At 51.4% G+C, this 24923-nt stretch overlaps 1 protein-coding gene and 1 long non-coding RNA gene across 7 annotated transcripts in view; one reads left to right on the forward strand and one right to left on the reverse strand.

Moving 5' to 3' along the window:
- The window catches only part of MVB12B (multivesicular body subunit 12B), a 376259-nt gene that overhangs the window by 131263 nt on the left and 220073 nt on the right, over positions 1-24923 (reverse strand). For 4 of the 6 annotated variants that reach the window (XM_054689327.1, XM_054689326.1, XM_037493016.2 and 1 more), the window contains one exon: positions 10054-10176. In XM_054689327.1, the coding sequence (XP_054545302.1) occupies positions 10054-10176 (123 nt within the window). Of the gene's footprint in view, positions 1-10053; positions 10177-19510; positions 19631-20555; positions 20632-24923 lie in introns of those variants that run through there. The other 2 variants (XM_054689328.1, XM_037493019.2) reach the window with 2 other exon arrangements.
- Positions 12917-18256, forward strand: LOC119231281 (uncharacterized). The gene is made up of 3 exons (XR_005121899.2): positions 12917-13210; positions 13451-13526; positions 17777-18256. It is a non-coding gene; the product is annotated as an uncharacterized LOC119231281 (long non-coding RNA).

Genomic DNA, 24923 nt, shown 5'->3' on the forward strand with positions numbered 1-24923 from the left:
CTGACTTTTTTTTAATAAAAGTACAAAGACAATTCAAAAGGACAACAAATGAAACTCTAACCTAATTCCACACCTTATACAAGAATTAATCAAGATGTATGAGAGACTTAAAAGTGTCCCATCGTTAAAAGTGTTCCAAACCGCCTTGCCGGAGCAGCCGGAGGGGGTGAGGGAAGACCCCGGCTCCTGGCGCTTGCTAATCCTAGGCCCGGCCATAAAAACCACTTTCCGTGTGTTCGGTAAATCTCAGTTTAATGTGTTTTCTAACAAAACAAAAGGGAGAAACACCTGGTGCATTTTATCAAAACAAGCTCAGTTCTGAAAATAAGCCCGCCGGGGAGGAGCCGAGCTGCGGGCATCTCAGGGGCCTGGATGCAGCGTGGGCAGCGGGCGGGCCCCAGAGGCCGCCCCTGGCCTGGGCTCTCACGGCCTCCAGCCTGGGGCAGTGAAGGTAGGGCCTTCCTGCCATGGCTGGGTTTTCAGGGGAGACGCCGTGACCAGACTGGACATGTGGCTAGGCCCTGTGGCCCTCAGTCTCTGTGTGTGTCTTTAGTGAGATATCACGGCCACCTCACGTGTTCTCCATGTGCCAGCGGGCACTCTTGGGCACTGCGTACCAACACAAGCTCGGGGCCTGCGTGAGCACCGGGCGGGTTTCTTGTTCTTTCACCACTTTATTAAGTGAAAACTAGGCCCTCATTTGCAGGCATAGGGTCTTACACATATCCCTCTCTACACCCCTAGACACAGTTTGCTGGCCCAGAGGGCAACCTGTCTTTCCCAGCGCCCCCAGTGCCAGTTCAAGCACCTGAAGTACCCCATTATCTGCAGTTAAGGGTGCCCAAAGCCACTTATGGCACATAGAACGCATACAGGCCTAACCTTCCTGAAAAGCCCTTGGCGCCCAGGCCACCGCCACCTCCAGCCCACCTCAGCCCACTTCCACTTTGCTTGTGAGTCTACCAGCTCTTTGTTACTAAACCCCATGGAAACTTTTCGGCCACACTTTACTCACCCCTCATGCCATTCTGAATATTGCTGTCCACCCCTTCTAGAAACACTCTTCCTTCAATTTCTTACTAACAGTCCACCTGCCTCTCAACGCTCAGTCCTATCCCTTCTGAGTGCCTCCACCCCCCCTAGCCAGCAGCGCCCTGGTGGACTCTGACTGAAGCTTGCTATGCCAGGGCCGCCTCAGGGCGTGTAGCCTCCACTGTGTGGTGAGGACACCAGGCCCTCTGCCTGCTGTTGACTCAGGCCGCTGCACACCTCCTCCCCGACCTCTCACAAGCACCTCACACTCAGCATTTCTACAGCTGAACCCTTGTCTTCCTCCCACCGAAACCCACCGGCTGTCTGTTTCTATCCAACAGAGAGCATTCCCCGCTACCTGCCCCCCACTGTCCCGCAGGACACCCTCATGTCACTGGTCCTGTCCTCGCCTCTGCACCCATCTCCCTACATATAGCCCATTTGTAGAGTGAAAGAATATATACAGGTCCTCACGTCCTGTGTCTCCATCTTCCTCAGCTCCATCACTTTTTCCATTTCTACTGTAGGTGCTTGGAGTTAGGGTACCGCCCTCGCCCCTACACTGACAGGAGCCTGCAAACCCATTCACTTACTCAACACCTAGGCCTTCTGACCCATTTCCTTGCTGCACACACCAAGGTAGCTTTTGAAAACATAAATCCTTGAAATTTTCTTAGATGTTCCTTTTTTTTATTTTAAATGCATTTTTTTTTTAATTTTTAAAATCTTTTTCATTTTTAAACAATATTTACTCCCCCCACCCCCTCAGGTGTAGTCCCCATAGAGTTTCCTTCCCCAATGCACCCCTGCACCATCACCTCAGTCCCCTGTGCTCCTCCCTCCCTCCCTCTGATCCCTCTCCCTCCTCCCCTGCAGTGTGTCTCTGATTTATAATTGTCTGGTTTTGCTTTGTTGTGTTTTGTACAGTTAGTATTTTTTTCACACTGATGTCTTATTTGGTTCCCCTATGTTCCTGCTATAAATGAAACCATCCAACATTTTTCTTTTTCCTTCTGGCTTATTTCACTGAGCATAATTCCTTCTAGTTCCATCTACGTTGCTGTGAATGGCATCAGTTTATCTTTTTTGATTGCTGAATAATATTCCATTGTGTATATGTACCACATCTTCTTGATCCAGTCATCTGTTTTGGGGCATTTAAGTTGTTTCCGGGTTTTACCTATTGTAAATAGTGCTGCAATAAACACAGGTGTACAGGTGGTCTTTTGAATCAATGTTTTTGTGTCCTTTCGGTAGATCCCTAGTAGTGGAATTGCCGGATCGTATGGTAGCTCCATCTTTAGTAGATGGAGGAACCTCCACACAGCTTTCCACAGTGGATGGACCAGTTTGCATTCCCACCAGCAGTGTAGGAGAGTTCCTTTTTCACCACATCCTCGCCAACGTTTGTTGTTGCTTTTTTTTTCCAGTATGTGCCATTCTTACTGGTATAAGGTGGTATCACAATGTGGTTTTAATTTGCATATCCGGGCCTCCCCTGGTGGCGCAGGCGGTTGAGCTCCGTGCTGTGAGGCTGTCCACAGCCTCTGCAGCGCCGGTTCAATCCCCGCCGGCCAGCAAGGGTCCCACATGGCACAGCAGACCTCTCCTGTCTCGCCCACTGCTCCCCTCAATAGTGTATTTCAGTCAGTCTGCCTGTTCTGTTCCCCGCTCTGTCTCTGGCGAATCCTCTCACCCTCCTGCGTATCTGGCCTGTACTCCGGTTCTTGTATAAAATAAATAAAATCTTAAAAAAAAAATTTGCATTTCCCTGATCATAAGAGATGTTGAACATATTTTCATATGTCTGTTGGCCATTTGCATTTCCTCTTCGGAGAAATGTCTTTTAAGTTCTTCTGCCCATTTGTTGATTGGGTTGTTTATTTTGTTTTTGTTGATCCGTGTGAGTTCTTTGTACATCTTTGTGATCAGTCCCTTATCAGTTGACTGGAGTGCAAAGATTTTTTCCCAATCAGTGGGATGTCTCTCTCTTTTGGTTAATGTCTCTTATGCTGTGCAGAAGCTTTTCAGTTTGATGTAATCCCAGGTGTTTATCTTTTCCTTGACTTTCTTTGCTTCGGGTGATGAGTCTTTAAAGATGTTATTGAGATGTATGTCTTATAGTGTTTTACCTTTATTTTCTTCTATGTATTTTATGGTTTTAGATCTTATGTCCAGTTCTTTTACCCATTTTGATTTTTGTGCACAGTGAAAGGTGGTGATCTAGTTTCATTTTTTTGCATGTGGTGGTCCAGTTTTTCCAGCACTATTTATTGAACAAACTGTTCATGTTCCATTGCATATTCTTTGCTCCTTTGTCAAAGATCAGTTGCCCATCTAAGTGTGGTTTTATTTCTGGGCTCTCTATTCAGTTCCATTGGCCTGTGTGTTTGTTTTTGTTCCAATACCAAACTTTTAATTATTACGGCTTTGTAGTATAGCTTAAAGTTTGGAAGTGTGATACCTCCTTTTTCCTTTGTTTTCATCAGTAGGGCTTTGGCTACTCATGGATTTTTGTGGTTCCATGTGAATTTCATCAGTATTTGTTCTATTTCTTTGAAGATGTCATTGAGATTTTTATTGGAATAGCGTTGAATCTGTATATCACTTTTGGTAGGATGGACATTTTAATAATGTTAATTCTTCCAATCCATGAGCAGGGAATGTCTTTCCATTTCTTTGTGTCTTCTTCTATTTCTTTTAACAGTGTTTTATAATGTTCTTTGTATAGGTCTTTCACCTCTTTTGCTAGATTTATTCCCAAGTATTTGATTTTTTTTTGTTTCAATTATAAAAGGGGTGGTTTTCTTGATTTCTTTTTCTTCAGATTGATTGTGTATAGGAAGGCTACTGATTTTTGTGTGTTGATTTTGTATCCTGTTACTTTCCTGAACTGGTTGATTATTTTGAGTAGTTTTTCTGTGGCGTTTTTAGGGTTCTTTACGTATATTATCATATCGTCTGCAAATCGTGATAGTTTTACTTCTTCTTTCCCTATCTGAATTCCTTGTATGTCTTTCTCTTGTCTTATTGCCCTGGTTAGGACCTCCAGTTATTATATTGAAGAGCAGTGGTGAGACAGGACATCTTTGTCTTGTTCCTGATCTTAAAGGAAACGCCTTCAGCTTTTCGCCATTGAGAATAATAACGGTGGTAGGTTTGTTGTATATGGCTTTTATCACGTTAAGGTATGTTCCTTGTATCCTGAGAATTTCAAGGGCCTTCATTAGATATTCCTTTAAATCCTCAATGCCTCCCGCCAGCCTCAGGGTAACGGTCCACCCCTCCACAGGGCCCCAGATGTGTTGTAGAGTCTGGCCTCCTCCACGCCCCCATCTTCCCAGAGCCAGCCTCCCAGCGCTCTGTACAACAGCAGGTGGTCCACAGCAGCTGTGAAACCAATGCCTAAATAAGTGGATGGATGAGCAATGTCAGGAAAAGGCTCGGTAAGGAGCTATTCGAAGGATGAGCCAAATTTTACACCCAAATGTGGGGGCTTACAGGAATTTTAGAATATGAAGTAGGTTCTAAGGCATGAAGGTGAAAAGCATCTGCTCATTCTGAAGACAAGAAAGCAAGAGGCTCCATAAGGCCAGAGGAGAAAGAGCAGAGGGAAGTGAGCCTGGGAGTTGGTGTCCCCTCAGCCAGGTCAAGGAAGTTGAATGGGAGCAGATCCAGGTGATCACCAAATGAGGGTGCATGCCATCACCCCGGCCTCGCCCTCTCAGACATGGCTGTCTGGAGGAAAAAGTACCAGGGCAGCAGGAAGCTGGTACAAAGTTTGGCGGGAGGGAGAGGGACAATGGCTCAGTCACTCTCACTTTAATGCGAACTGACACTGACCAAATGTCATGACCTTTCTGGAAAGAAATCAGCCATGTGTATCAAACAGGAAAGGTGACTTCCCTGACCCAGTATCCCAACCTGAGTTAGTGCATGGAGCTAGTGGGACTACCAAGGCAAGAGACAAATACAAGGACGCTGTTTGTCACATTGAAAGCAAAAATGCAAGCAAACTGAATGTCTTCAATATGGAATTGTTAACCAAGTTTTGGTATAGCCAGATAATAAAGTATTATGCATTATTAAAAGGCTGAGTGACAGTCACATGGAGAGATACAGAGCTAGGTTCAGATCTATTACTTTTGAAAAGCTACGAGAGTATGACCAGTGCCATCCCATTTGTATTTTTTATGTTTTTAAAAAATACCCACAAATACACACACTTCCTTAAAGGCTTTATGAGCGCTAAGTCAGGAGAGGCTGAAAGTCACAGGGAAAGCTAGCACGGCCCTTCCTGCCGGCTGTGACCAGAGGTGGCTGGAGAATGTCGCCAGCTGAAAGGTGCCTCTCCACTCCCTGCACCAACATCACCAGGGGATAGGTGAGACATAAATCCTCAGGCCCCGCCCCAGACCTGGCACCACAGGAACTCAGTGGATGGGGCCCTCCAGGGGACTGAGGCCCACAAAAGCCTGAGATTAACATTCCCAATGCCCCCATGTCTGGAAACTTCAGTGAACTGCGGGAAATGTGTCACCTCAGGGTCACTGTGTGCAGGGTGGGGCATCTCCGGAAGGGGCATGGAGGCGTCTTAGACCAGAGTGAGGAAGAGGAAAAAATTCCCCAGTCTCTGAGCCTACCTGGCTGACTCTGGCATGTTGCTGGGAACTGGCTGGGTTGGGTGGGGTGGGGTGGGGTGGGGTGAGGAAGGCAGCTGAAAGTCAGGCAGCCAGAGGCTGGGCAGGGAGAGGTGGAAGGAGGAGGAAGGGGCCTCAGCCACTGAGTCTTAACTCTCCTGAAAGCTCCAGAAAAGGCTGAAGGAAGGTAACTCTGCCCTCTGCTGCTCTGTGGGAAACCATGAGTAGTCCAGAAGGTGAAGGAAGTGCAGGGGCCGGTCCACCCAGGCTCAGACAGAAGGGTGCAAGCAGGGCCGGCTGCCTCGGGGGCCACCAACATAACAGGTTGGGGCAGGAGAGCCAAGAAGCCCAGAATACACTGGGGCGGTGCCCCAGGAAAGGCTCAAGAAAAGCAGAGGACCAGCACTTAGCAGCTGGGCTCAGGACATGAGAGGAAGAAGGCAATTTTTAGAAGCAAGTCGAAGGGGTTCATGTTGTCATAAGCTGGAATTGTGCAAGAGAAGCGGATGCATCTGGAAAGGTAGGTCTGGGAGATCAAAGTCTGTTTGTTAGGACTTCCCTTCAAAGCATGTACCACAATTCTCTCTCACACTCATTTGGATGATTATGTAATTGTCTTCCTCCCCTCCAGGCTGTGAGCTTCATGAAACGGGATCCCCATACCTGCGTGGTCACCACTGTTTCCCCAGCCTGTGGCTGGCACCCAGGAGGGCTCAGAGAATCAGCTAGACAAGCAATTTAAAGATTTATTTTATTTTAATTTTTTTTATTTATACAAGAGCCAGGGTACAGGCCAGATGCGCGGGAGGGTGAGATGATTCACCAGAGACAGTGGGGAACAGAACAGGCAGAATGACCAAAATACACTGCTGAGGGGAGCAGCGGGGAAGACAGGAGAGGTCTGCTTGCCATGTGGGTTGCTCTGAGGCTGGCGGGGATCGAACCGGCACTGCAGAGGCTGTGGACAGCTTCACAGCGCTGCACTCAACCACCTGCGCCACCAGGGAGGCCCTGGACAAGCAATCTAAAGCTGAAACACTCAGGACTGTTTGATGCTCTTTCTCTGTATTGCTGGCTTACTGTTTTGCCCCCAAAGCGTATCATCATATGAAAGCACATTACCCAAAGGCATCTTATCAAAGGAAGACAGTCCCTTTTTGGAAACCGTGGTCTCAGAAATACCCTGCTGTGACTTTAGACTCTGGGCTGTAAAGGCTCACTCAGAAAGGCAACGGGTGTGGGGAAAGGGCACAAAGAATGTCACTGGACCGTCTCAGAGACACGCCCAGCAGTAGTCATGGAGGGTGTCGGGTGGACACTCAGCCGCTGGGACACAGCAGAGCAACCAGGGATCAAGGGCTCACTTAGTGCTGGGGCGGAGGCAACGAGAACTCCAGTGGCTGATGATTCACTGTTCACTGGCCACACGTGACAAGCAGCGCTCCAGGAAATGCGGTGTCAGCCCCAGGGCAGGTGCCCCAGCCCGCCCACCCCTTGTGCAGAGCACCAGTGGGCGCCCAGGGCTCGGGTGGCCATGGTGGGGGAGGGGAGGTGATTTCAGGGAGGACTGCAGACATCATGACATTGTCAAGTTTAGCACAGAACCACCAGTTCCCCAGCCTGAGAAGCTTCCTCTGACCTGGAGAGCAGGGAAGTTACAAAGCAAAACTTTTATAAACGAACAATCAGCATCTATCACTTCAAGCAGCAATAGGGCCTGTTACCCAGGATTGGTGGGTCCCCGTGCCTCAATATGGGGGCACTGGGGCACAAAGGACACTGCCCAGCAGGGCTCTAGGCCTCTGCTGCCTGCCCTGCCCTGCTGTCTGCAGCCAGGCCCTCAGAAGCGCCAGGCACTGGGGTTTGGAGCTGACTTCACAGGAAACCTTGGATAAAAGGAACGGGAAGTGCCTCTTCACCCTGCCCCCCACTCCCCTTGAACTTGGGTCAGCCTCTGGGGGCCGTGACGCTTGTCTGAGAAGCGACCAGCCAGTACAGAGAAATGACTCCACCTCTCCCTGAAAGGGGTCAGGCAGATTTTTGGCCCTCTGGCCCAGGGAGGCGGAGGCCCAGGGGATGCCTCCAGGGCCTCTTGCCCTGCTCACCTTTCACTGTAATGCGGGGGCAGCATAATCATGAAATGTGCTTATTAATTTTACTCGGCTGACACGGTGCTCTCTGCCCCGAGCTGGATGTTAGGAGAAAATGATAGGGATAGATTCTGCTCCTGTCAGACTCACCGAGACTTTCAGAAAAGCAGACTCTCCAAGGTCAGCTGGGCCCACCAGCCAAGGGTTCAGATGACCTCAAAGGTAGCGGCAGATTGTGAAAGACCAACAGAAGGGAGCAGCGAGGCGACGGGGAACCTGAGCCCTGGGGCAAGGCCCGACCAGCCTAACCCTCCCCGAGTCCCCCAGCAGGTCCAGGGGTCCAGGCTGAGCCCCTGCCCTGCTCCAAGGCTTACAGATTCCTATCTAACTCATCAAAAGACACCGGCTTCTCAAATCAGGAACATTTTATGAGCTTTCCCAAGAGTTTTATGGCACCAAGCCATACCTAAGGATTCTATTTTATGGCAAGTTATACATTCAAACGGTGCTTTCATGTCAAGCAGCAGGTAAGACTCAAATCTTTGTCAAAAAAGATTCCCTTGGTCCTTCACTTTCAACATGTTTATGAACTTTCACACAGCTGGAGAGAGAGGTGCAGCTCTGATGGGCTCCTCCCTCCCCTCGGGACCCAGCACCCTGACCCAAGGCACATCAGGCTTCACCGAGGGTTCTCAAGCCCCCCACCCACCTGCAGACATTTGGCAACATGCGGACACAATTTTGGCTGTCAGGACCACTGGGGAGAGGAGTGGTGCTGTTGGCACCAAGAGGCCAGAGAAGCCACTGAACGTTCTGTCCCAATCCGACGCCCATAGCAAAGGCCCGACCATCCAGTCGGGCGGCTCCCGCCCTTCACACATCAGACAAGGGGCTAATTTCCACAACATGACCTGCTCACATAACTCAACAACAGCAAAACAGCCCAATCAAAAAAATGGGCAAAAGACCTACAGAGGCTCTTTTCAAAAGAACACAAGCAGATGGCCGGCAGGCACATGAAAAAATGTTCAACATCCTTATTACAAGGGAAATGCAAGTCAAAACCACAGTGAGCCATCCCCTCACCCCTGTGAGAACGGCCCACATCAAAAGGACTGGAAATAACAAATATTGGCTTGGATGTGCAGATAAAGAACCCTCAGCCACGGCTGCCGGGACTGTCATCTGGCGCAGCCTCCGTGGACAGTGGTATGGAGCTGCCTCAGATAAAATAAAAATGGAAATCCCTCGTGGCCCGGCAATGCCACCACGGGGTGTTCACTCAAAGAACGTGAAGATGCTGGTATGAAAAGGTCTGTACGCCCCTGTCACTGCAGCACTGGTCAGCGTGGCCAAGCCACAGGCCCCCCCGAGTGCCCCGGGCAGAGGACAGGGTGGAGGACACAGCCGCTGGGCTACTACTCTGGTATTAAGAAAAGGTGAAACAGCGCCTTTGGGGACAAAATGCATGGACCCTGAGGTGGTGACGCTTAGTGAAGTCAGTCAGCAAGTGAAAGACAGACACTGATGGTCTCCCTCACTTGTGGGTTATAAATAACCAGAGAGCACAGACTGGCAGGCAGAGCACACATCATTCTTAGTCTCTGTGAAAAATACACCGGTTAGCAGAGGGACCGGGGGAGGGAGGAAGGTGGGGAAGGAAGGGCCAGGAGTTTGGGTAGAGGGTGAGGGAAGCGCCTGCACAAGTGGAGGTGTGACAGTGTACCCCTACAGTTATAGAGACGTGTCAATGACTGACACCCCACAACAAGCCATCCCCTCCCCCAGTGAGGATGGCGTATATCAAAAGGACTGAAATAACAACTACAGGCGAGGGTGTAGACAAGGCTGCGAGCCCTCCCAGCCTTCCAGCGAGTCGTGAGCGCTGCAGAGCTCATGGTGGGAGACTGCTCTGGAAACCCTGAAGAGCTATAAAAACACATGACGCTGTGCTTATGGATCCTGTGCCCGCAGGATGAAGACAACCACCGGGGGTCTCTCCTGGATCCTCTGCATGCAATGTCAAGCCTCAGGTGACTTTGGACAGTGGGGAATCTGACCACTTCACTTCACAGAAGGTGAAGGTGGTTCACAGAGGCCAAGGCCAGGAGCAGCTCCAAGGCTCGGGTCTTCTGACACCCGAACCTTCCCATTGGTCTTGCCTGCCCTCCCCATTTAGGTTCCCAGAGGAAGAAGCCCATCTTATACACTAGATTCAGAGGGTCCAGAACACGGGAGATAAATATTTGTTAAATCTGTGGACAAAAGGCAAAAGCCGAGTCCTGACTTACTACATCGTAGCCCGTCGGGGCCCGGTTCCGAGAAGCCACGACCCCCACTCCTGTGATGGGGTCCATCGATGTCTCTGGCAGGGCTTCCGAAAGGTCTTTGACCTCAGGCATGGTGGATCGGTCCTGGTTCCGAAAAAGAAAAACAGCACAATATTCAAACTGAGTGTTCAAAGTGAACAGCGCAAACATCTTGAGCAGATAGGGCCAGAGTCTTGGGGCCAGCATCCTGAGCTACGTTCCACCCACTGGAATTGGCTAAGAGTCCTGACCTTACCTGACCCTTTCCTTAGACCAAGAATTCAAATCACCTCTAGCTCCTGCTTGGCAGACACTGAACTAACAAAGTGAGGGCTTGTCCTTGCTCTGAAGAGGTAGTTTTGGTTCAAATCCAAAAGCAAACCATTCTCAAACTCTCCAGCCCAGCTGCCTGACCTCTGAACAGATACCAGAGCTTCCCAGAGGCTAAGTCAGACCTGGCTAAGTCGGCCCACACCCTGCATTGCTCTCCAATATGCTGTCTCCTTCCAGAGGAGGACAGGCTTCACGATCCATGGCCTCTACCACAACTTAGGTGGGATCGTTCAGTGGACAGAGATTTGTAAACAAGTAAGAAGCTTTGCAATCACAGGGAAGAGAGCGCTCTGGGCATGGAGGCAGAAGAACAGGGCTCTAGTCCAGACTCCAGGACTCTGAGCTCTCAAGAAGTCACGACACTGACTGTGGCGGTTCTGCTGTGAAAATGAAGAGAATCATGTAACTGAGGGCTGGCGAGGTCCCTGGCACACAGTAGGCACTCACACAAGCAAATGAGACTGGTGGGTTTGGGGTACGCAGGTCTGATGTGACCAGCCAGAAACCTGGCAGGCAACGTTCCCCCTAGAGGGCTGGCAGTTGCCTTTGTTGGGTTTAATCCTGCAGGCCATGTGGGCGCTCGCTCAAAGCAGGCCGCTAACAATGGCCGTAATTCTTGCTGGGCACTTTGGGAGAAGGGGGGGTGGGAATGGAATTATTATTCTACTGCTGACTGCCTCTTGATGTGACCAGAGGAGACAGGTAGAATATAGAGAGCACTGGGTCTGGGCAGCTCAGTGGCAGTACACCAGAAAGCAAATAAAAAAGGTAACACCTTATGTAAATGACTTTCAGTACTTTTAAAAGGACAAGCATTGAAAAAGAGCAAGTTAAATTCCACCTCCTTCTACAGCAATTAAATTCCACCGGCTGTAGTTCTGCCAGATCTCTCAAGGTTGGTTACTGCTTTTAAAGCAGACCCAGCATTCTGCCTAACTAGGCAGGCAGAAGGAGGACTCTTAGTTCTTAGCCTGGAATCAGAAAAGGCAGACTATTAAAAATGATTGCAGCCTCCTAAATAGGAACAATCAAAATATTGTATGCAAGTCACCCATGTAATCAGCGTCCCCCAGGACCCACCAAGTCTCCAGAAACAGACTTGTCAATGCAATGGAGCCAAGTCTCCCTAGAGGCCAGGAGGCCCCCAGTACTAGCCCCGCTCCACTTGTGTTTATGACAAAAGCCAAACTAAGTTATGCTTTACTTATTCTCCTGGAAAGAAGCTTCTAGAAGCCCAGGGCAGGGAGGGGACAGGATACACATCCTTTACTATTTTCCAATTTCCTTTACCAAGTGGACTAATCTGCATAAAACCCTGGGCTTAGAGCTTCCTGCACACAGTAGGCTTTAAGTAAATAGTTAATGAATGAACATGCGTGCATGTCCCCAATAAAGAAGGTTCAGAATTAAATATCCTCACCGGCCCAATCCAAAGCAAACATTGATCAAAAAGTGTCTTCACTCGAAAAACCCCATATTGTGGGTAACACGAAAATCACATTGCTGAAGCTTGCAAAAATATTGGTACCTGCTGTTGGTTACCAAAATGTTTTGCAATTAACAACTCATTAACGGAATGTACAAATTCCTGCCAGTGCTAAAATATCATGCTGTGAATTTAACAAAGAACAAGCGAGGTAAGTTTTTTTTCTTTATTAAGATAGTACTGCCTCCACGATCAGAGAAGGGGGGAGGGGTGCAGAAGCATGGGGATAAGTAAGTACTTCATTTGCTAACAGATTCACATCCTCCCGCCGCAGTGCCCTCCGCCAGGCACGGCTGGCAGCGGCCCTCTCTCGCTCCGCAGCCCACCACCAAGTAGGAGGGCACACCCGGCCTGGAGGCCCCGCCAGCTCCCCCAGGGCGCCCCGAGAGCAGCCCAGCCGCGACTCCAAGATGGCCGCGGGCGGCCTCCAGCTGAGGCAGACAAAGGAGCGGGCGGCCGCAGCCCGGGAACAGGCAGCCGGCAGGGCGAGCACGGAGCCTCTCAGAGGCGGCTGCCGCTTCCCTCCCGCGGCTGCCAGGCCCCGGGGATCAAGGCCGCCTTTGTGAAGTAGAGACAGACGCGTCCTCCTCGCGGCCGGGCTCGCCGCGGAGCCAGCGCCGCCATCAGCGGAGGCGGCTTCTGACGAGCAGCGCGCAGACATCCCGGCAGAGGCGATCCCTCGCGCGGCCTGCCCGCGTCACGTACTTTCTGACTGCAAATTACTTTTAAGAGCGTCTCCACCATCACTTCCATTGGCCTTCCTAACCAAAGCCCGTTCAGGGCGCAGCACCCACCGCTCCCTGGGCCCGAGGCGGGCCGGGCCGGCACCCAGCGCCCGCCGGGGTGGCAGTCAGGCCCCGGGGAGCAGGAGCGGCCAGCACGTGGGGCCGCAGAGCGCGTCTGAGGGGCGGCTGTGGGGCGGCGGGTGTCCGGGCGCAGGGGCAAGCTGTCTGGGGGTCCCTGCGGCGCTGCGGGCCCCCCTGAGGCAGCTCCCGGACAGGGCCTTCCCGCCGCCGCGGCCTCCCGGGGCCCGGCCGGGGACCGGAGCACCCCACTTTCGCAGGCGCCAGACCCCTCGACGCTGCGCAGAGGGAGACCCTGTCCTGGGAGCGCAGCAGTTTCAACACTAATTATATGTTAAAAGGCCAGAGTCTCCTTTCTCTAGCCGCAGCCCAGTGACCGAGGGGGAGAAAAGTGCAGCGAGATAAAAGGAACATGGGACTAATTTTCCTCACACCTCAGTTTCAAGATTCAACATTTCCCTCATAAATAATTTACAACAATAAAAATGAGCTAGGGCCACGTTCGTGTAGGACGGAGGTAAATTTAGGCCTAATGAGGGAGACCGCGCGTCGCGCAGGAGGGAACAGGCTGATGGATGGCCGCGGCGCGGGGCGACAGCCCGCCGGGCCCCTCGCGGAGTCGGAAGTCCCAGGGCCCGGCGGCAGGAGGGGCAGAGCTCGGGGAGCCTCCTTCCCTGCCAGCTGGGGCTGCGAGGAGGGGCTGGGGGCGGGGGTGGGGGGGTGGGGGCAGACGCTGAGCCAGTGTTTTGGATGACAGGATAGCGGATGTGGAGATTTCCCAGCACTGGAGGACGGAACCAACCTGCAAGTCAGTCAGATCCAGTGACTGTCAGGTAAGGGATGCAGGTGGGGCCAGCTCCTGGGACTCACATCTGCTCTGAGGTGTGGGGCGCTGACCTGGGGCTAGTCCTCCTCAGGTCACCCGGTGGGTCGTCAGGTTCCAACCCCAAGCCTGTGATCATTTGCAAGGGCGGGGGGACTGCTGAGCCTTGCTGCCAGCAGTGTTCTGTGTCTCCATGAGGCGGGAGAGGGTGTGCACATGAGTGTCTGTGTGTGTGTGCATGTGTGACTGCATGTGCATGTGAGTGTGTGCGTGTCTCGCATGCACACACTGGGGCACGTGGGAGTCAGGTGGGGTGAGGCATGTTCTGCAAGCCTCAAGCCAAGGAGGATTTTTGTCATGCCTTGCTCAGGTGAAGTACGCACAGCACTGGGTGGGAGACAGCCTGCTTCCTGCTCTGCCCGCAATGCTGCAAACAGCACCTAGGGGCCCCCAGCGGCCCCACCACAGCACCTCGGCCGCCAGCGCTGTCATCCCAGGTTCACAGAGAAAGGAACTTGAACTAGAAAGGCCTGGCGCACAGACAGCATGCTGCTCCTGGTAGCTGATCAAAGAGGGAAGGCAACAGTGTGCCTAATCCCTAAAAGTCAGCCGGCTGGGTTTAACTGATGCTGAACATTGTTTCTGAATCAAAGAGGAGCCTCCCCGCCCAGTCTGGGAGAAAACTAAGCTACTGTATTGCAGTTGAAAACTCAGGGGAACTTTGATATCATCTCTGTTTAATTTCCCCCGCCCTGGGAGCCTGGGGTTTATCTCCTTTTATCAACTCCTGCAGTGAAATCAAACCCCAAACGACAGAGCTCAGACCTCTCTCCTCCTCAGCCCTTCCAGCAGAGGGCTGGGGTGCGGGCGAAGGAGTTTGAAGTGCTTTCAGGGGGCAAGGACTGCAGGGGGGCAGGGGGCGCTGCCTTCAAAGGAGGCACAGCAGGAGGCTGTGGCCAGAAAGCCTGCTCAGAAGCGGCACCGCCAGCGCTGCCCACCAGGGCCGGCGGCGTGACATGCACACAACTCTTGAGGAGTCATTCCAAAGTATTAAGGGGGGCAGGTACACTGGGGTGCTGTCATTGAAACAACAAAGCCGGTGGGTTAATGAAGTCCCCACAGAAGGACGAACTTGCGGTATGCTTGTTTGAAATCCAAAGTCAAGGGCACAAAAGGCATCAACTGCCTGTCCACATCTACCAGCCTGTGGGCCTGGGAAGGGAAGTGGATAAATATTTCACTCACCACGGGAAATGGCACCAGAGCCAGGGGGAGACTGAGAGCCGGCTGTCCCCCAGGGACAGCTACTGGGGCGGCCGTCAGGGGGCTGCTCTGCTGTTTCCAGCAGCAGCGATGCAGGAGTCCCTGCCCCCTCTATTGTCCCTTGACTACTAGCACTGCCCCTCAGCCAGGTTTCACTAATGGACACCAACACACACACACACACACACACACACACAGAGCCACCTCCACACAGCAAAGGTGCAGAGACCTACCTCCTCAAGAGGGTGTAAGCTGAGGCCAGGGTCCAGGCGGCACCCAAGTAAATGGCCAGCCGGCTCCCAGGCGCTAGCGAGTGGGGAAGGCAGAGGACAGGCTAAGAAGTGTCCCCTGTGAACTCTCAAGACAGCATGCGGGTGTGCTCCTGCCCTTTGGTCTGGACAGCTTCCATGGTGACCAGTCACAAATCAAATCAACCCTGTCGAGTATGGCCAGGTGGCCACAGGCCACACAGGCTGCTGGGAAGGCTGCTGAGATAGTAGAGAACTAAAGCAAATATTTTTCTAAGCTCTTCTAGATCACAAAGAATTTTCCAGCTGGGGAACTAACAATGGTGAGCATTTCCTTTTTCCCCATAAAGGCCTGTTACTTCTGACAGAAGAATCCTGTGTGTAAATGCAGCCATTCGGCCTGCCCTAAGCTTAGATGGCTATTCGTCATTTGATTACCAAGCAGGTTTTCCATGCGAGGCAGGCCTGGCGCTCTAGTTGTACAGCCTGTTACAGTACAAAGCTGGATCCCAGAATCACTCTCCAGAAATAAATCTGAATCAAACTCTATCCCCCAGCCGTAGCCAAAGCCTTGCCCTTTACAGGCAAAACCAAAGGGACCTGGTGCTGGCAGGGGCCAGGTGGTGGAGTGGGGAACCCCATCAGGTCCTGGTGCCATATTGTCCCTGACTGCAGGAGAACAACCCCAACAGAAGGCAGGCACCCTGCAAAGGAAGCCTCGCCAGGGGCTCCAAGAACAACACTGTCTTGATGTTCAATGACATCCGATGAGTCATGCCCTAGCCCTGATGGCTACAAAGCCTGCAGAAGAAAAATGTCAACATGTCACCTCAATCCTGGGCAGTGAGTTCCCAGGCCCGAAGCAACAGCACCTCTGGTTTCTGACATTCAGCAAGGCAAGTGCATCACCGCCCGCCCTTTCTGGGCCTTCAACGGGTCTTGGCCGTTTCTTTTCATAGGTGTCGTCATCCAGCCACTCTGCCTGTACGGCCTGTACGGCGACGCTTCCAGAACACCGCTATAGCCCGAGTTTTCTCGAGAGCCAGAGATGTGCCTTTAGGGTGTGCTGCATGTTCCCTGAATGCCTCTACTCAGCTGACCTTGCCACCCTGCCCTTGAAGCATCCTCCCACACCCACTACCTGACAGGGCCTGGCACATGGCAGTCAATGCCTCAGTGGTGGCAAGGAAGACATCCCCAAGTCTTTTGTTGACATTTCCTCTTTAGTAACAGAGTGCCTCTCACGCCACTGCCACTTCCTGCAGACCTAAAAGGGGCCTCCTGTGCTGAAGGCGGATGGGGAGCAGAGCAGAGGGATGGGACGGGTAGGCTTTGGCTCTGAGGTGCCCAAGCTTGAACCCGGGCTTGACATTTAGAGCTGTGTGATCCCAGATGAGTCACTCCAGTTTTACATCTGGAATAACAGCTAATAATACATTCTCTACAGAGATATAATGGGTAGAAAGAACTTGTAGAATCTGTATCGAAAGACAATCAACAAGAGTGAAGAAGGGAGAAATATTTGTAAATCATATCTGATAAAGGGCCAATATCCAAACCTATCAAGGTCTCCCACAACTCAACAAGGAACTCAATGAAAAAAATGGGCAAGAGACTTGAAAACTTGTCTCCAAAGAGAGTATATAAGTAGCTAACAAGCAAGTGAAAAGGTATCCAACATCACTCGTCATGAGGGAAATACAAACCAAACCACAAGCAGATACCATCTCACACCCATTAGGAAGGCACCCTGGGGAAAAACAACAACGCAGAGAATCGGAGATTGTGGAGGCGGGAAGAGCTGGGCCCCTCGCGCACACACGACTGGCAGGAATGGGAACTGGCACAGCCGCTGCAGGCGGGTCTTCACACAAGTCTTTCAATTACCATAGGATCCAGCCAGTCCACTTGGGGATCTACTCCCAAAGAATGGAGAGTAGGACCTTGAAGAGGTATTTGTACACCAAGTTCACAGCGATGTTACTTACAATGGCCAAAAGCCAGAGCGGCCCAGGCGCCCATGGGCAGAGAAGCAGACAAGCAGAATGTGGCATTTATATAACCGCAGGGTTGTCCCTCTTGAAGAGGAAGATGCCACACGCACTGCGATGTGGGTGACCCTGGACGACGTTACGTTCCCTGAAACAAGCTAGACTCAGAGACAAACAGCGTGGGGTTCTGCCTACGGGCAGCACCTCAAGTCGTCACATTTGTAGAAACAGCAAGTGGAATGATGGGTGCTGGGAGGGCAGGGACCAGCTGTTCATGGGCACAGATTCAAGTTTTACAAAATGAGAAAGTTTTGGAATGAGTTACACAGCCACCTCCTTGACACCACTCTGCTCGGTACTCTTCAAAATAACGAAAATGGTAAATTTTATGCTACATGTATTTTACAATTAACATGAAAGCACCTACAACTGTGGGACTCAAATTTCAGTAAGTATAAGTACAGCTCAGAGTTCCCATTAAACATGCAGATTCTGGGGCCTCTTCCCCAAATATCCTGATTGAAGATCTGGGAAAAAGCCCTGTAATCTGCATTTTCACAAACATATGTAACTTATTAAGTATTTATTTCTTTCGAAAGGAATAAGGGAGCTCCTTTTGAACATTTTACTTTGCTGATCAGTAAGTATCCTTTGAAAAAAGTGTGTGTGTGTGTGTGTGTGTGTGTGTGTGTGTAGAGAGAGAGAGAATGATATCTGGTGCTGATTCTACCCACAAGCCCAATAAGCTCGTCCTTTAGTCCACAGGGAAGCATGAGCTACAAAGCTGGAGTGCTGGGCTCCTGGCCTGTGGCTTTCTCACATTTCAGCGTGGACAAGCGCCACCTCTAGCCAGAAGTGTGTCAACTAAACCGAACATGCCCACAGGATGTCCCCACCAGGGGAGGTAGTGTCCCACACACCCTGCGGTTGCTGTGCCTCCCAGCAGCTGCAGAGAGGGCTCGACATGGGCAAGCCCGCTGCAAACAGCGCAGGTGACACAGGGAAACCACAACTCCCAAGGGCAGCCCAGCGAGCAGAAGGTCACAGAGAGCTCAGGGGGCCTGTGAAGCTCAGCCAGGGAGGGCCTCAGCGAGGCTGAGAACAGCGTGGGGAGAGGCAGCTCATTTGAGGCACCCAGGCCTCCTCTCCCACAGCCCAAAGAGCAAAGGAGACTCTGCTCACTCAACTGCAGCCAACTAAATACAGAGTTCTCAGCCCCCCACATGCAGTCGTGTAGTCATTTGTTATCTTCATCATCATAATAGCACCTCTGACATTTCCCATGCTTGAGCCAACACCATCATTACTTTCCAGTGTGGCAAGGATGTCACTCCTTGAGCATGAAGCATGGGGCACTTCCAACTGCTAAGGCAGAGGGGATTCCGATCCCGTGGAAGCAGATCTACCAAGAAACTGATGGCCGTGTACACTCAGGACAGCCCCCTGGCCCCTACCAACACCCCAGAAGGGGGGATCCAGCAATGTCTTTACTTGGTCCTGAGGTTTTGTAAAATGTACTAAAACAAGGTATTCTTGGATTCTTTTTCTTATACCCCCACCCCAACTGGATAAATGTCAGACCCGCAAAACTGGGATCTGTCATTGCACCTCACTTAAATTTAGCGAAGACTCCCACCATGGGCAGTGCCAGGATACTCACACACAAGCTCATGCGACCTTTCAGGGTAGGTTTTATTCTTAGGCCATTATTAAAAACAAAGAGATGGGGATTCAGGAAGTTTCCATGAAGTTCCACAACTTGCCTAGGGTCACCTGATTAGATCCTAATCTCAGTATTCAAGCTCCTGAATCCAACCCAGAGTTCCTTCTACTATATCATCCCTTCCCCGCTGCCCTGGGCAAAGACCTAAATAATAACCACAAGTAGAAAGGTACTCTGGAAAAAAAAAAAAAATTGAAGCTACTCTTCTGATTAATCAGTTAACAAACCTTTAATAACTACCACGAACTTTTACTGAACTCTTGCCCCGTGGCAGGCGTGAAGCTAAGCACTTGCAATATTTCATTCATTTCTCATCATAATCCTAACAGGTAGTGACTATCTTTAGCTTCACTTTACTGAGGAGGAAACTGAGGCTCAGAAAATTTCGTCAATTTGGCAAGAAGACATAGCAATAGGAAAACCAAGAGAGACGCTGGGGTCTAATTCTAAGGTCCCTGCGTGTAACCCCAATGTACGATTCCACATAGAAATGGGGCAAGGCCAGCCGCAGGGTGGAGGCAGGACAGGGAAAATGCCTTCAGTAGAAATCAGGAATGTGGCCTAAAGGCCAGAAGTAAGGAATGAAATATGCTGATTAAAGATGATTCTAGGCTCCAAAACTAGAGGTTGCCATGTCAACAGCTCCACACAGGTCTTGGTGCCAGGCCCCAGCGGAGGCGCCACTGGGGTAATTCTGAGCATGGCATGGCAAAGAACCCACACGAGCTCCAGGGAGCAGAACAGAGGCCACCTGTCTCCTGCAACTAACCTTCGAGTACCCTGCGTTTTTCAGTTAGTGTAGGCTTCCGCAGAGCTCCTCTGCTAACTTTCTGGGGCAGTTGATAAGGTTTTCTAGCCCTGTTAAAATGAGATGAGATCCAGCTGCCAGCTGTCAAGAAATGGACAATGAGATTACATTAAGAAGGAACCACCCGAGACAAAGGCCCCAAAGAGGCGCTGGCCTGCTGTCTGCTTTTGTGGCAGAAATTTGAGTGGGCTCTAGTTCTGGGTGGGGGTGGGAAAGAAACTGGACAACAGCCATTTTTGCCATTTGCCCCTGTGGCCTTCCTCCCTGCCTTGCTGAGAGACAGGGCAGGGACAGAAGTCCCATCTTTCACGGTGGTCAGAAAGGCTGATAATTCAGGAAGAGTCGTGTGTGGGTAACAAAAGGGACAAAGACGCTGTGGGTCTGCCCTATTCACCTGGGGTTGTTTCTGGGGAGTTGAGGTCCCCTGGCACGAGGCTATACCGCCTGCCCCAGCCCCTGTCCCCGGGCCTCATGCCCACCATCCTTCCAGAATGGGTACTCTGCATTGTGGACACACACGCGGGGCACCTCATCATGCAGACAGGTGCCCTGGGGTGTAGGTGTCCTCCCTGTGTGCCCAGGTGGCAGATGAGGCCACACCCCAGAAGATGTCCGAGACTCAGGTGCACGCCGTTCTGCACCCATGTGGCCGCGGAGAGATGGACCCCAGGCCAGGCCCCATGAGTGTCCCGGGTCTGTGCAGGTGGCCACGGCGGCTCTGCAGGCCCTCACCTGCCCCGGCCCTGGGGGCGCCCGGCCTGAGCGTGCCCGAGCTCCCTCCCGCCCCGCCAGGCCGGGCTGCAGCCGGGAGCCGCGGCGCGCAGGGCCGGGCAGAGGCCGCCGGGCCTGTCCCCGCGGCGGGCCGGGCACGGAGCCCGCAGGCCTCGGCGCGGCCCGGCTCCGCCCGCCCGCCCGCCCCTCGGCCCGGGGCCCGAGCCCGCCCGCCCGCCGGGGCCGCAGCAGGGCCGGCTCGGCCGAGCCCCGGCGCCCGCCCGCCTCACTTAACTGTTCCCCGCTGGGGCGGCGGCGGCGGCGGGTCCCGGCTCCGTCTCACGCAGAAGCAGCTTCTCATCGCCCGGGCGGCGCGGGAGGGCCGGGCCCGGGGCCGGGCGGCGGGGCCGGCGCCGCAGCTCGAGCGCGAGCCTCAGCCGGGAGCGGCGGCGGCGGCGGGGGCGGGGCGCGGCCTGGCGGCGGCGGCGACCACGGCGCGGCGGCTCCCGGCGCGGGCGGCGGCTCCGGCTCCGCGCTGGGCCCGGGTAGGCGCCGGCGCCCGGGCTGGCGCGGCGGGGGGCGGGGGGCCCTCGCGCCGGAGCCCGCCGCCGGCACCCGCCTCCCGGCTCGGCCTCCCCGCGGCCCGGCCCGTTCGCGCCCGGGCAGGCCCCGCTGACCTCCGGCCGCGGCCGCCTCAGACCCCGGACGGAAGCCCCCGGCCGCCGAGGAGGAGCTTGGGGCGCCGATTACCCCCCCACACCGCCCCCCGCCGGTCTCTGCCCCCCACTCGGCTCTCCCCGGCCTCGCCGAAGCCGGGCCGGCCCTGCCGCACCGCCTCGGGGCCCTGGAGCCCCAGGCCTCTGGGAATCTCAGATAAAATCACACACACACACTCTCACACACCACACACTCACACCACACACTCACACACACCCCACACACACTCATAACCCCCCCCACACACACACTCACACACCACACACACACCCCCACACACCACACACACCCACACTCACACCACACACATTCACACACCCCACACACACTCACACCCCCCACACACACACCACACACACACACCACACTCTCTCACACACACACACACTCTCACACACCACACACACACACCACACACACACACACACACACACCCCACACACCACACACACCACACACACACCCCACACACACACCCCCCACACACACACCCCTCTCTCAAGGACAACCAGCCCTCCCCAGGCCTGTCCTCAGTCCCATTTACTCCAGCTCAGAAAGCCCCCAGCGTCCTCGGGGGACCCATACAGGCTTACATAAGGCCCGGACTAAGTCCAGGCAGCTCAACTGACCCCAACCCACTAACAATTCTTAGCGCCCCCCTTCTGGGGGTAACGATCTACCCAGAGACCTAGAGCCAGGGTTATGGGGCTGATCTGGGGGAAGCATCTAGAGGAACAGTTTTAAGGAGAAGAGCTGCCCTACAATACTTGGGGAAAGGTACAAGCCAGAGTATAAAATGGAGCTAAATGAGCTTGACCCTCACCTAGAGTGACCAGGAGGAGGGAGCCAGAGCAGACCTGGCACCCCTAGTCAGACAAGCCCTACCCAGCCTCAGGAAGGCATCCTAGGCAGAGCCCAGGACACTACGGGAAAGGATTCTTGTCAGGAGGCTAGAGTGTTTAGGGCTAAGGACCACGCAAGAGTGATCAGTATCAATTTCCTAATGCATCAAGTCTCATTTTCACACATTCTAGGCTTTTCCCAAATAGCTATTTGGTCTGAAAGAGAAGGGTGGCAGGCAGAATTGGCTGCTGGATAAAAACAGGTCCTGGGGGGAAGCGCAAGTGTGTGTATGTCAAGCATCTGGATCACTCAGACAAGCCATTGATTCAGATAGGATGGTCAAGCCCTATGTTATTTAAACTCTCACACAGGAAAAAAACAAGTTTTTCATTTTACTTTCCAAATTTAGTATAAACCCTGATACCAAAACCTGACAGATGTAAGACCAAAAAGGAGAATGACACCCAAGTATGAAACACTAGTCTCTGGACACTTAATATATGTTTTTTTGAAAAAAGAGGTTCTGTGATCAAATAACTTGAGGAAATGCTGTATGCCAGCTGGAGTTTACCTGTTGGAGCTGCATAATATGTATTAGTCTATTTAGGTCTGTGTGAATTCCAGGAGTAAAAAAACCTGTTTAGCTTGGAAATCCCCAAATCCACATGAGTCAAAACCATCTTTTCAAAGTTCATGGATCAGTCTTCAATATGGGAATCAGAACTATAGACCAACTCACTTAAGAGTATAATAATTGCAAAACTGTTATAGGACAGGGAGAGGGGCAGCCCAAACCCCGCAAACCTGCCTATTCTAAATGGGTTCTGCCATCCGCCGCATCAACACAAAACATAGGAGACTTTAATGGGAAGGAACTTTAATAAAAACTAGGAAACAATATAGGTAAGGCAAAGAGTCTAGTTTCTAAATAAAGCACCCAAAGTTACCCGTCCCCTCGTGGGTAAAACTCCATCCATATGGGATCGGCCCAGAACAAGGCCCAAAGCCTGCTACAAGTCTAAAGCATCTTCCAGTGGGGACCCACAGAAAAGGGTCACAAACAACCGGACAAGCCCGGAAGGAAAAGAGCAAAATCAACATCAAGATAAAAGCTGCCATTGTCACCTCCCCACGGGTCTCACCCACATCTGTGTCACCCAGTCCACGACCAAAAGACAAGCGCAGTTTCTTCACGTGTCTCTAGGCTCCATGCGCCTCCTCCAGGTCTCCTTCTGGCTCCATCCTGCTTCCTTCCTCAGTCTCTTCTGCAGCTTCTCCTCTTCCTGCTCAGCTCCACCCTCCCTTGGGTGGGGCAGGGAACCTCCCCCTTTCCTGGGGACCACCCTGTTGCAAAACTATTAAATAAAATGTTAGCTATTTGAATCCAGCTTTCTGTAGAACAATTCAAAACCCAACATGATCTAGCAAGCTTTATTTTGAAAGTGGAAAGATTAGTCCAACGTTAGGAAATGTGTAAATTCATTGTACTGTTAAAGGAAAATGTCATAGGACATTATCATCAGAATAGCTGCTAAATGTATTATTTGATAAACTTCAACTCCAATTACATTTTTTAAACTTAGTGAACTACTGAAGACGATTTAAACTTTATACCATGACACAGTATATCAAAAGCCATCAACAAACATATTTAATGTGAAACAAATAAAGGTATTCTTGTTTACCTTACCTGAGAAATCAAATAACTGTTGTAGAGTAACCCCGATACAAAACGGGGTGCCTGACTGTGGGTCGTCACCCGCGCGCTTAAAAGGACTTATCAATGCTCTACTGCAGGCACACGTGAAAGGTTAATAAAAGGTTTATTTACCAGGGAAGGGAAATGAGGAAATGTACAGCTCTGGGAGAAAAGTGGGAGACAAAGTTTTAAATGAGTCCTACCCAATCCGCCGATCAGGAATCCCAAAATGGCGCTCTCAGAGTTGGCCGCCAGCCAGGAGCGGTGAAGCCAGGAGGCAAACGACCGCGAGCCAGCGAGCCCAAGGCCCACGTGTTTGGTTTTTATATCCAACCTGGCTGCCCAACTCCACCCTCAGGTCCCAGCCACCCTCCCTTGTGGTGATGGGATTTGTCTTTCCCAATGTCCTGATGGCTTTAGTCTGGAGTGGGGGTGGGGTCCACAAAGCCTGTATGGGATTAACTCAGGACATCATTTCCCCCTAACATAAGGATGCCTGATAATTGCTACAAGCTAAAGCCTATGTAATAAGATAAGAAAAATAAATAAGAAATTGAAATATTGGAAATTTCATTATTTATTTGTGTTTTAAGTGTTTGCCTAAAAATAAAAATCAAAAAGAATCAGTCTTTAAAATTTTTAAAGACTTCAGTAAGCTGTTTAGTTAGAAGATAAACACCAAATCAATGATTTTCTAAAATGTTAAGGGAGAGGCTATCCAGAAGGACTTCCACTAGAATAAGACTCTTGATCTTTCCACCCTAGGGGAATATACGCAATTTATCTGATCAGTAGAAGGAATTGAACAAGAGTAGATGCTTCTGAGTTCTCTTTTTGGCTTCAGCTGATTGTACAGAGTGTCCTCTCTACCTGTAGACAGATCTTTGGGGAGGGGGCAGAAGGATACTACTGTACTGCACTGCCTGCTATGTCAGAGGTAAACCTATCGCATTCAGGGTGAAATAAAGCAAGTCCAGTTGGCTACAGATCAAAAGTTACATATTCCAGTCAACTTTATCAGTGGTAAAGGTAGCATTTTCATCTTGTATGTACCCATGGCTCAGTTTCTTTCAAACTCGGAAGCAGGGAGAACTGTTATATAGGCCCACTAAATACAGTGCTAAATAACAGTGACTTCCATTTAGAAAGTATGATTTTTAAAGATTATATTTATATTAGCAATGAATGCTATACAATATCTAGGCATAACCTTAAAAAGAAATGACAAGGCTCATAGAAAGAAAACTATAAAACCTTACTAAAAGGCATAAAGAAAGCTTTACTGTATAGAAAAACTTAACAAATCCCTGGCAGGGATGGCATTGTAGAGATGTCATATCCCACCAGCTTAATTTATAAATTGATTGAAATCCAAATCGAAGAATCAATATGGTTTGCGAGTAA

Source organism: Talpa occidentalis, unplaced genomic scaffold (assembly GCF_014898055.3).
Source record: "Talpa occidentalis isolate TD23 unplaced genomic scaffold, MPIMG_talOcc4v2.1 talOcc4.7, whole genome shotgun sequence".
NCBI lineage: Eukaryota > Metazoa > Chordata > Mammalia > Eulipotyphla > Talpidae > Talpa > Talpa occidentalis.